Source organism: Cebus imitator, unplaced genomic scaffold (assembly GCF_001604975.1).
Source record: "Cebus imitator isolate Cc_AM_T3 unplaced genomic scaffold, Cebus_imitator-1.0 Scaffold169, whole genome shotgun sequence".
In the NCBI taxonomy this organism is placed as follows: domain Eukaryota; kingdom Metazoa; phylum Chordata; class Mammalia; order Primates; family Cebidae; genus Cebus; species Cebus imitator.
The window spans coordinates 3,926,792-3,937,788 of NW_016107484.1; the positions used below are offsets into that span (position 1 = coordinate 3,926,792).

General features: G+C 55.8%; 1 protein-coding gene across 2 annotated transcripts in view; it reads right to left on the bottom strand.

Moving 5' to 3' along the window:
- The window catches only part of DHX37 (DEAH-box helicase 37), a 42,282-nt gene that overhangs the window by 7,755 nt on the left and 23,530 nt on the right, over nucleotides 1-10,997 (bottom strand). For both annotated transcript variants that reach the window (XM_017544451.2, XM_037744279.1), the window contains 8 exons: nucleotides 10,064-10,159; nucleotides 9,729-9,814; nucleotides 7,771-7,915; nucleotides 7,035-7,111; nucleotides 6,496-6,728; nucleotides 4,215-4,326; nucleotides 1,205-1,311; nucleotides 875-1,063 (listed from right to left, as the gene is read on the bottom strand). In XM_017544451.2, coding sequence (XP_017399940.1) covers nucleotides 875-1,063; nucleotides 1,205-1,311; nucleotides 4,215-4,326; nucleotides 6,496-6,728; nucleotides 7,035-7,111; nucleotides 7,771-7,915; nucleotides 9,729-9,814; nucleotides 10,064-10,159 — 1,045 coding nt within the window. The remainder of the gene's footprint in view (nucleotides 1-874; nucleotides 1,064-1,204; nucleotides 1,312-4,214; nucleotides 4,327-6,495; nucleotides 6,729-7,034; nucleotides 7,112-7,770; nucleotides 7,916-9,728; nucleotides 9,815-10,063; nucleotides 10,160-10,997) is intronic.

Genomic DNA, 10,997 nt, shown 5'->3' on the forward strand with positions numbered 1-10,997 from the left:
AAAAAAAGAGAGAAAGTAATTAAGGTGCAACAGATCTAATAACAAAAAACGAAAAAACCTGATGTGGTGAAAGGCTGTTTCATGAGGAATGTGAATGCTGAAGACTTACGACGCCCTTGAGAAACTCAGGTTACCTCCACAAATTTCCGCAGAAATGACCCCTTTTATCACCAAGCTGCCAAAGGGAGATCTATGCGACAGGATGCCAGGAAATTACTAAAGAATTGTTCATTCTAAAAAGTAGCATGTAGTCATAATCTAAATTTTTCTAGGTATATGTGGGTGTGAAGAAAAAGAAGTAATGTTGTTAAATATACAATGCACTAAACATACTTCACAGTCTTACTGCCACTTTTTTCTTTTTTTTTTTTTTTGAAAAGGGTCTCACTCTGTCACCCAGGCTGGAGTGCAGTGGCATGATCTCGGCTCACTGCAACCTCTACCGCCTGCGTTCAAGTGATTCTCCCACCTCAGCCTCCTGAGTAGCTGGGATTACAGGTGTCAGCCACCACGCCTGGCCTTACTTAGTGCCACCTTTCAAGGGCATTGCTTTTCCCTATTTTGGTGTGTGTTTTAAATGATTTCACTCAAAGTGTCCTTTTTCGGGAATCTATGACCCTCTGATGATGAGTGGAGGACCCCCACCCCACCTCCTAGTCTCACAATTCCACGTGACCTATAGGAGCAGCAGACAGGGACCACCACGACCACTGCAGAGATGAGAACGCAGACGGGCTCAGACAGAACGAGGGTCTTGCAAGAGGCCACCTGACAAGCCGGCAATTCCCCAGGAAGCCGGGGTGCAGGTCAGCTCTCAGCCCAGACCCCACTGGGACTGAGCTTGGCCCCAAATGCCCAGCCGCTAACCTCGCACCTGTCCAGCTCCTCAAACAGCTCCCGCACTGTCATGGTGGCCACGATGGTGATGGCGTAGGGCAGGCAGCCGTGTTGCCGGCTCAGCGCCAGCATCTTGGCGTAGCGGGGCGCCACAGGGAACGTGGCCATGGTCCGGCCCAGCGCGGTGATGGGGCAGCTCAGCCGGTCCTTCTGCAGTTGCTTCACCCTGGAGATGGAGGTGGTGGTGGTGCCCCAAGAGGAGGCTCTGGAGCCAGAGCCGGAAGGCCCCACGCTCGAGGCGGCTGGGGCCCAGCAAAGGGGAGAGGGCCCCGCTCGGCGCAGCATGCAGGCATGCTCTTGGCCCTACCTTTCTGCTTTCTGGGGCGCTTGCAGGGCACCCAGTGCGATCAACAGCTCCTCGGCGGCAATAAGGGCTTCCATGGAGGGGGGTGTCGGGAAGGGGAAGTTGATGACCTGGGACATGAGGAGACATGGCAGGGACAGGGTGGGTGCTGAGAAGCAAGTCCGGTGCTCCTGTTCTGTCTGCAGCAGGCGCTCCCTCCACCCCCTCTCCGGGCTCAGCTCATGCCAGCAGGGACACAGAGGCCTGGGGGTACCCTCAAAGGCCAGGGGCCAAGGGAACTCACATCACCCATTCACTCAAAAACGTCCCAAGCACTGGCGAGGCCCTGGGGGCTGCGCTTTGCCCCCGCTGGGTGCTTTTTTTGGCTTTTGTTTTTAAACGTACTATTACACTCACGAGGACTGAGTGTCATCTGACCAGGAGGGGCTGCAGGTAGTCAGTGAGGCATAATGTGAATAAATTGGCCGGGTGTGGTGGCTCACACCTGTAATCCCAGCACTTTGGGAGGCTAAGACGGGTGGATCACCTGAGGTCAGGAGTTTGAGACCAGCCTGACCACCATGGTGAAACCCCATCTCTACTAAAAATACAAAAATTAGCCAGGTGTGGTGGCGCTGTCTGTAGTCCCAGCTACTTGGGAGGCTGTGACAGGAGAATGACTTGAACCTGGGAGGCAGAGGTTTCCGTGAGCCGAGATCGTGCCACTGCACTCCAGCCTGGGCAACAGAGTGAGATCCCATCTCAAAAAATAATAATAATGTGAATAAATGTATCACAATGGCCAAAAGGTGGAAGCAACCCATGCGTCTATCAGCGGAGGAGCGGATGAACAAAACGTGGTCCATCCATACAATGGACTATGATTCAGCCACGAAAACGCGTGAAGCAGCGGCACACACTACACCACGGGCGGACCTTGAGAGCATCGCACTCAGGACAAGGTGCCAGGGACAAAGGCCACATGCTGTAGGATTTCATCTGCATGAAATGTTCCGAACAGGCAAAGCCATAGAGAGGAGAGGGCACAGGGGCCAGGGGCTGGGGGTGGTGACAGATAAAGGGTACAGGGTTTGTTTCTGGGGTGATGAAAATGGTCATGGTGGTGATGTTTGCTCAACTTTCTGAGCACACTTTCAACGGGAGATTGTGTGGTGCACAAACTCCATCTCAAAAAAGCTGGAGGCGGGGCGGTGAGCCTGCAGCAGGCACGCCGCTGCGGAGGGGACGCTAGGAACCCAGGTCTGGGGGAAGGCAGGCGGGGTCCTGCTCCGGAGCTGACTCCAGAGGCAGGGGAAGCCACTGCCAAGTTCCCACAGAGAGGACTTGCTGTCACTCCAGATAGTGGTCCCAGCCACGCTGAGCTCCCAGCCCGCGCCTGACACTTTCTAGCCACGTGACCCACAGTCAGGCCTGTCTGTCTCAGTGCCTCAGGCTCCTCATCTGGAAAACGGGGTAACACTAGTAATTTCCTCCTAGGGTGCCTGGGAGGATAACCTAAGGTCACATGTGCAGAGCACCCAGCACATATTTGGCATCCATTATTTTTTTCTTTTTACTCTTCTTTTTTTTTTTTGAGACAGAGTCTTGTTCTGTCGCTCAGTCTGGAGTACAATGGCGTGATCTTGGCTCACTGCAACCTCTGCCTCCCAGGTTCAAGCGATTCTCCTGCCTCAGCCTCCCGAGTAGCCGGGATTATAGGTGTGCACCACCATGCCCGGCTAATTTTTTTGTTGGAAACAGAGTCTTGCCCTGTCACCCAGGCTGGTGTGCAATGGTGTGATCTCAGCTCACTGCAACCTCCGCCTCCTGGGNTTTTTGAGACAGAGTCTTGTTCTGTCGCTCAGTCTGGAGTACAATGGCGTGATCTCGGCTCACTGCAACCGCTGCCTCCCAGGTTCAAGTGATTCTCCTGCCTCGACCTCCCAAGTAGCTGGGATTATAGGTGCCCACCACCATGCCTGGCTAATTTTTTTGTTGGAAACAGAGTCTTGCCCTGTCACCCAGGCTGGTGTGCAATGGTGTGATCTCAGCTCACTGCAACCTCCGCCTCCTGGGTTCAACTGATTCTCCTGCCTCGGCCGCCTGAGGAGCTGCGATTACAGGCACATACCACCACAACTAGCCAATTTTTTGAATCTTTTGTAGAGACAGGGTTTCACCCTGTTGGCCAGGTTGGTCTTGAACTCCTGACCTCAAGTGGTGCAGCAGCCTCAGCCTCCCAAAGTGCTGGGAGTATAGGTGTGAGCCGCCTGGCCAGCATCCATGATTTTATTAGGTGAAAAAATCAAGCCCAAATCAGCATGTAAAATATCACACAATATTCAGAAAACCACAGTCAGTAATAAAGAACAGGAGGTCATGTGCTTGGAAACATAACTGGGGGCACAGGCCACAAACGGTGGACAGTGGGATGCGCTTCACCTTCTCCCTGATGGTGTGAGGTGGCTGAATTTTTTATAATTTTGAACATATTAACGTCCAGAAATATCAGTGCACACACGTTTGAAATGCACTAGAAGGCCATGTGGGTTCTGTCACTTACGAACTCTGCGTCCCTGACAAAGACCTTCACTTCCTTGCCTCAGTTTCCTCATCAGTTAAATGGGGATCTGAACACCCACAGGACAGCACACAGCATGGCACGGGGTACTGCCTGTCTCAGCCTGCCCTGAAGCAGGGGGTGGGGGTGACCCTAGAGGGATCCCCCCTCCACTGAAGGACTGGGTCGGAGAAACCTGAAGCCAGGAAGACCCGGCAACGCGTTCTGTGTGTCCCAGGACGATGGCCCACGGGCGGCATGCAGGACCTGGCTGCCTCTCTTCCAGGCAGCCCTCCCCTGGGTGCCCACCGGAGACACAGGAGCCCAGAGGCTCTGGGAGCACCTGCCGATGCACTGTTGTGTTAGTGGCTGCCACAGGCCAGGCAGCAGCAGGCTCAGCTCTGGGCTCCCTGCCTTGGGGAAAGGGAGGTGCCCCGACGGGGTGGCTGGAGTGGGGCTGGGGCAGGAACTGACCTTTTCAATGTTAAGAGCCTTCATCTGAAGGATTAGGTCTTCAACAGGCCTCCGGGTGATTTCTGGAGGAGGAAACTGTTCGAAGTCACCAAAAACCGCAGAGGAATACAGCCTGGGCAGAGAAGTTGGGAAAGCAAACACAATTCAGTCATGCCACTGGGATGGGATCTCGACACCCACCAGCCACGGTGCTTCACCTCTTCCTGCCTCGTTCTCCTCACCTGTGAAATGTAGCTCAAACCGCAGCTGCCTCGGGGAGAACTGATAAAGATTACTTAGCTACTACTCCACAGGCTGGGCGCGGTGGCTCACACCTGCAATCCCAGCACTTTGGGAGGCCACGGTGGGCAGATCACGAGGTCAGGAGATCGAGACCAGCCTGGCCAACATGGTGAAACCCTGTCTCTACTAAAAATACAAAAATTAGCAGGGTATGGTGGCGTTTGCCTATAGTCTCAGCTACTTGGGAGGCTGAGGCAGGAAAATCGCTTGAATCCAGGAGGCAGAGGCTGTGGTGAGCCGAGATAGGGTCACTGTACTCCAGCCTGGGTGACAGAGCGAGACTCCGACTCAAAACAAACAAACAAAAGCTACTATTCCATGTAGAGTGAGTGCTTAACATAAGGGATGGTGCATAGCACTCTACACTTTAACTATAATTGCTTCCTACTGGTTTTCTTTTTTTGAGATGGAGTTTTCACTCATGTTACCCAGGCTGGAGTGCAATGGCGCGATCTCAGCTCACCGCAACCTCCGTCTCCTGGGTTCAGGCAATTCTCCTGCCTCAGCCTCCTGAGTAGCTGGGATTACAGGCACGCACCACCATGCCCAGCTAATTTTTTGTATTTTTAGTAGAGAAGGGGTTTCACCATNCTCCTGGGTTCAGGCAATTCTCCTGCCTCAGCCTCCTGAGTAGCTGGGATTACAGGCACGCACCACCATGCCCAGCTAATTTTTTGTATTTTTAGTAGAGAAGGGGTTTCACCATGTTGACCAGGATGGTCTCGATCTCTTGACCTCGTGATCCACCCGCCTCGGCCTCCCAAAGTGCTGGGATTACAGGCTTGAGCCACCGCGCCCGTCCTCCTACCGGTTTTCTTTGTGTATTTTCTAAATTTTCAACTTTTGCAATTAACATGTAGCCCTGACAAAAGGAATAGCAATAAAACAATTATAGATCACACACACACACACACACACAGACACACACACACACAATTACAGCACACGGATTAGGAAAAGATATTTGTCAATGACACATCTGGTTAGGATCTAATATTCAGGTTACATAAAGAACTCTTACAGATCAATAATAAAAGGACAAGTAACCTAATTAAAAAAATGAGCAAAAGGTCTGAATAGGCAGCTCCCCAACAAGATGCACAAATGGTCAACAAGCATATGCAGAGGCCCAGCGTCATTAGTCATTAGGGACACAGGAACCGAAACCAGTGCGATCGCACGTCATACCTGCTAGGAGAGCTAGGCTCAAAAGTACTGAGGCCCTCATACAACTAAAAAAAGGGTGCGGTAGGGGTACGTGTTCTCAGGACCTCCACAGGGCTGTGTAACAGGATACAGTCACACAGTCAAACAAAACAAAACAAACACCTGAGGCCAGGCAGTGCCACGTGCCTCTAACTCCCAGCTGCTTGGGAGGTTGAGGCGGGCAGACGGCTTGAGCCGAGGAGGTGGGGGCTGCAGTGAGCTATACTGTGCCGCAGCACTCAGCCTGGGCAACAGAGCGAGACCTTGTCTCTCAAAAAATATCCCAGCAAAACAAAAAGATTAAAAATAAATGTTGGTGCTGGCCAGGTGCAGTGGCTCACACCTGTGACCCCAGCACTTTGGGAGGCTGAGGTGAGGGGATCACAAGGTCAAGAGACTGAGACCATCCTAGCCAACACGGTGAAACCCCGTCTCTACTAAAAATATACAAATTAGCCAGGCATGGTGGCGGGCACCTGTAGTTCCAGCTACTCGGGAGGCTGAGGCAGGAGAATTGCTTGAACCCAGGAGGTGGAGGTTGCAGTTAGCCGAGACTGTGCCATTGCACTGCAGCCTGGGCGACAAAACCGAAATTCCATCTCAAAAAAAAGAAATAGTGTGTGTATCTGAAAGCCAGCAAAAGGGCTGGGGAGCGCACCAGTCACAGGGGCCCGGCAGGACACGGGGTGCACCACAGATGGAAGCAGGGTCAGCGTCCTGTTCCTGGCCACTATTCCTCAGTGGCCACTGCAGGGCAGCACTGATGTCCCTGGGGAAGAACCTGGTGACCCACCTGTAGCAGTGGCCGGGCTCTGTCCGGCCTGCTCTGCCTGCTCGCTGGTCAGCTGACGCCTGGGAGACCCAGGTGACACGGAAGGAGGACACACCGGTGACGCGGTCGTAGTAGCGCTTCTTGACCTTCCCACAGTCCACCACGTACTTGATGCCAGGGATGGTAAGAGACGTCTCGGCCACATTGGTGGCCACGACACACAGCCTAGTACCCTCTGGTGGAGGCTTAAAGACCTAGGATTGGGGGAGGGGATGGCAGGAAAACACCAGAATCAGGAAAGAAACTGTGGAATGGAGGTGCAAGGACAGAGCCAGCCAGGCCTGTGTGCTGGAGAGGCAGCAAGGACAAGCCATGCCACCTGGGCCCAGGGACAGGGGGCGGGGAGGTTCTCTATTCTCCATAGCTACCTCAATAGTCCTCAGAACTCTGCGGCTGCTGGTCAAACAGCAGATGGAGGGGACTGCCAAGAGCTTGACTAAACCCACTGCAGTGCCCTTGAAAGTTCCCCAAAAGCTGGGCACCCGGCCCAGCACGGTTACCTGTGCTTGCTTCTCTGGTGCCAGCAGGGAGTAGAGCGGGAGCACGTGCAGTGGGAGGGAGGCGTCTGGCTGCTCACCTGGAGGGAAAGCAGAGGCCGCTGGGACCCCAGCCGGGACAGATGCCCACAGGCAGGAGCCGGCCACGATGGCCCTGCACACCCAGGCTGCCCCACCAGAGCTCCTGTCCTGCCCTGCTAGGGGAGTCCCCTCGGGACCAGCCAGGCCAAGCCTGGGGGGACTGCTGAGAGTTTCCCAGGGCTCTCGTCTCTACTGCCCTGAGCCGGGTCTGAACCCCTGCCTCACTGCAGTCTCCTCCTCAATCCCCTGGCGTGGATCCTGGGGCCTGACTCTGCCCCTCACATCTGGGCAGCATCGTGGCGGGGGCCAGGTTTGAGTCTGGTACCGTCTACTGCCCCACTCAGCCCCTGGCTGGGAACAGCAGGGCACTGGTCCATCTGCATTCATGGGGCCCCTGCAAGCACACAGCGCTGGACAACGCTCCCGGGCCCTGGAGGCCCGTGTCCCTAAGCAATGGGGTGGGCAGCCCCTGTTACATTCAACACGGCAAATGCTCGAGGCCTCCTCATCAGTTTCAGGAACTCAGGAAGCATCAGGGACAAAGCTGCTGAACCCCAGCCCCCGAGGGGCCCACACCCCTGCGAGCAGTGAGGGCTCTGGGCACATCCTCAGGGCACAGCTATTTGAACGTGAGCAGGAAGCAGTTCCAGGGCCACACCTCCATCCTGCCCGCCGTCCCCCAGGTCCAGATCAAGGTCAGAGTCCAGGGCCCCCTCTTCCTCGTCCACTTCTGCCTCCCTGTCCTCGTCACCATCGCCCGCCGGCAACACTGAGTAATGATCCAAGTTGATCTGGGGCAGCACCTACAGTGAATGAGACATGGACACCTGGGCTACAGGGGACCCTGGTGTGGGGACGTGGTATGTGCAGGAAGACACGCCCTCGTGTGGAATCCCCGATCCCAACCACACAACGTGGACACCTGGGCTGCAGGGGGCCCTGGTGTGGGGACGTGGCATGTGCAGGAAGACACGCCCTCGCGTGGAATCCCCGATCCCATCCACACAACATGGACACCTGGGCTGCAGGGGGCCCTGGTGTGGGGACGTGGCATGTGCAGGCAGAAAGATAGATGCCCTCTCGTGGAAGCCCCAATCCCTCCCCACCCACGGGCTGTGTGACCCGGGGCAGGCCACATAACTATTTGTTCCTGCCCCAGTTTCCCCACCTAAACCCTGGGGACTATCATGGACCTTGTCTCTCAGGCTGCTGGGAGGGCTCTGTGGACACACGAGAGGAACATGGATCACTGCCTGACACGCCGGTAGGGCAACAGACAAGCCGGAGACAGCTAAGTGCTCCTGCTACTATCAGGGACCATAAGACCCATGGCGCCTTCGCACAGACGCCGCAGACGAGCCCCTCCCAGCCCAGCCTCCTCGCTGCCCCGTTTCTTCAGCCAGCATCAGGGGTCTGCCAGCCCTCCCAGGGGGTCCTCACAGGCCCCACGCAGTTGCTCAGGGCCTGGCTTTCTGGAAGCTTCCTCAGAGACTGTTTCAAATCCCAGCCCACCCTGCAGCCCCGAGAGCTGTGCATTGCAGCAGAACTGTCTTCCACAAGGAGTGCCACAGGCTCTGTCTCAGAAAAGGAAAAGAAATCCATTTCTGCCATTGCCCCAGGCCCAGACATGAAGGGCTACCGCCCACCTGCGCTGTCCATCGGGGTGGGTCCTGCAGCCACGTGTAGCTACAGAGTAGCTGATACCGGGGGCCTGGGGAAATGGAGGAACTGGATTTTCTTTTCCTTTTCTTTTCTTTTCAAGACGGAGTTTCATTCTTGTTGCCCAGGCTAGAGTGCAATGGCTCGATCTCAGTTCATTGCAACCTCCGCCTCCCAGGTTCAAGGAATTCTCCTGCCTCAGCCTCCTGAGCCGCTGGGATTATAGGGGTGTACCACCAACCTGGCTAATTTTGTATTTTTGGTAGAGACGGGGACTCACCCAGCATGAGGCCTCGAGCATTTGCCGTGTTGAATGTAATGGGGGCTTCCCACCCTGTTGCTGAGGGACGCAGGCCTCCAGGGCTGGGGAGTGTTACCCAGCACTGTGTGCTCGCAGGGGCCCCATGAATGCAGACGGACTAGTGCCCTGCTGTGCCTTTGGTCAGGCTAGGCTTGAACTCCTGACCTCAGGTGATCCACCCGCCTCAGTCTCCCAAAGTGCTGAGATTACAGGCATGAACCATCATGCCTGACCTCCTTTTCCTTTTGTGAGACAGAGTCTTGCTCTGTTGCCCAGGCTGGGGTGCAATGGACCCATCACAGCTCACTGCAGCCATGACCTCCCGGGCTCAGACGGTTCTCCTGCCTCAGCCTGAGCAGCTGGGACCCCAGGCACACACCACCGCACTGGGTTAATTCAAAAATTTTTTGTAGAGACAGAGTCTCACCATGTTGCCCAGGCTGATCTCAAACTCTACGCCTCAAATGATCCTCCTACCTTGGCCTCCCAAAGGGCTGGAATTATAGGCATGAGCTACTGTGCCCGACCAGGAACTGGATTTTTAATTTTATTTGATCCCAATTACACTTCAACGTAAGCAGCCACATGAGGCTGGAGGCCGCCACCCTGGATGACGCAGCCTTACTCTCCAGGAGTCCCTCCCAGCCCCCACGTACCTCGGCCCGAGCCTTCTTGGCCCTGGTCCTGGACTTCTTAAACTTCCGCATTTCCTCTGCTGAGTCTTTCTGATCGTCGTCCTTTTCTGGGGTGGGGGGCAGGTTGGGGAGAAAGACATCTGTGGCCAGTGTGGTCGCGAGCACGCTGCTCTTTGTTGTTCAGGACAAGGCCACTCAGTGGTGGCCGTTTATTCGGGTGTGAAGTGGGGAATGGCAAAGGCGCTGACCGACACTCCCAGAGGGAGACTCAGAGGCGGGAGCCGCACCCCAGCCAGGGAGCTCGAGGCCAAGCCCAGCTGCTCAGGGCAGAGCGCTGGCGGGGGCGTCCTCTTTACCTGGCAGCCGGGATCGGGAGGGTGGGAAAGCCTTCCTGAGCCTGCGGCACAGCGCGTGCACCTCAGCCTGCCCCGTCAGGAACACCAGGATGCCGCCTGTGGAGGAAGGGGCCCCTCTGTTATCCACCAGTCACTCGCAAACACTGACTGAGCAAGGAGCACCTGCCGGGCCCTGTGCTGAGAGTCAGGGCTCCAGGGGTAACTGGGGAGGACCGGGGTGCACGGACGCAGATGAGCAGGAGGCAGCAACCCCAGACGGAAGGAGCTGCTGGGGGGAGTTAAACAAACATGACGACTGCACAGCCCAGCAGCGCCACTCCTAGGCACAGACCTGAAAACCTGCACAGCACACTTGTGACAATGCCGAAGCTGCCCTGGGACCCGAGGCTGCAGGAAGGCTCATTGCCCAAGCTGCCGCCTCACCTCGCCTCCCACCAGCCCCAGTCTTCCAGAGAATGGACGGGAGCCCCAAGAGCCCCTGAACGCCCAGAGGCCTCACGCAGAGCAAGGACAGAGCATCACGAAGCAGCAACCTCGGCTGCCTCAAAGAACAAGGTCAAGCTTGATGGGAAGCACCCCACGGCTCCTGGCCTCCCTAACATGGAGAAAGTCAGCCTTGGGCCTCAGTTCAGCACTTGAGGGTCTCTGGCTAGGATGGATGCGGTGGGCTCATGCCTGTAATCCCAGCATTTTGGGGGGCCAAGGGTGGATCACCTGAGGTCAGGAGTGCAGGACCGGCCTGGCTAACAGGGTAAAACCCTGTCTCTACTAAAATACAAAAACTTAGCTGGGCGGGGCGGTGTGTGCCTGTAATCCTAGCTACTCGGGAGGCTGAGGCAGGAGAATTGCTTGACTCCGGAAGGCGGAGGTTGTAGTGAGCTGAGATCGTGCCATTGCGCTGCAGCCTGGTCAACAAGAGCAAAACTCCATCTCA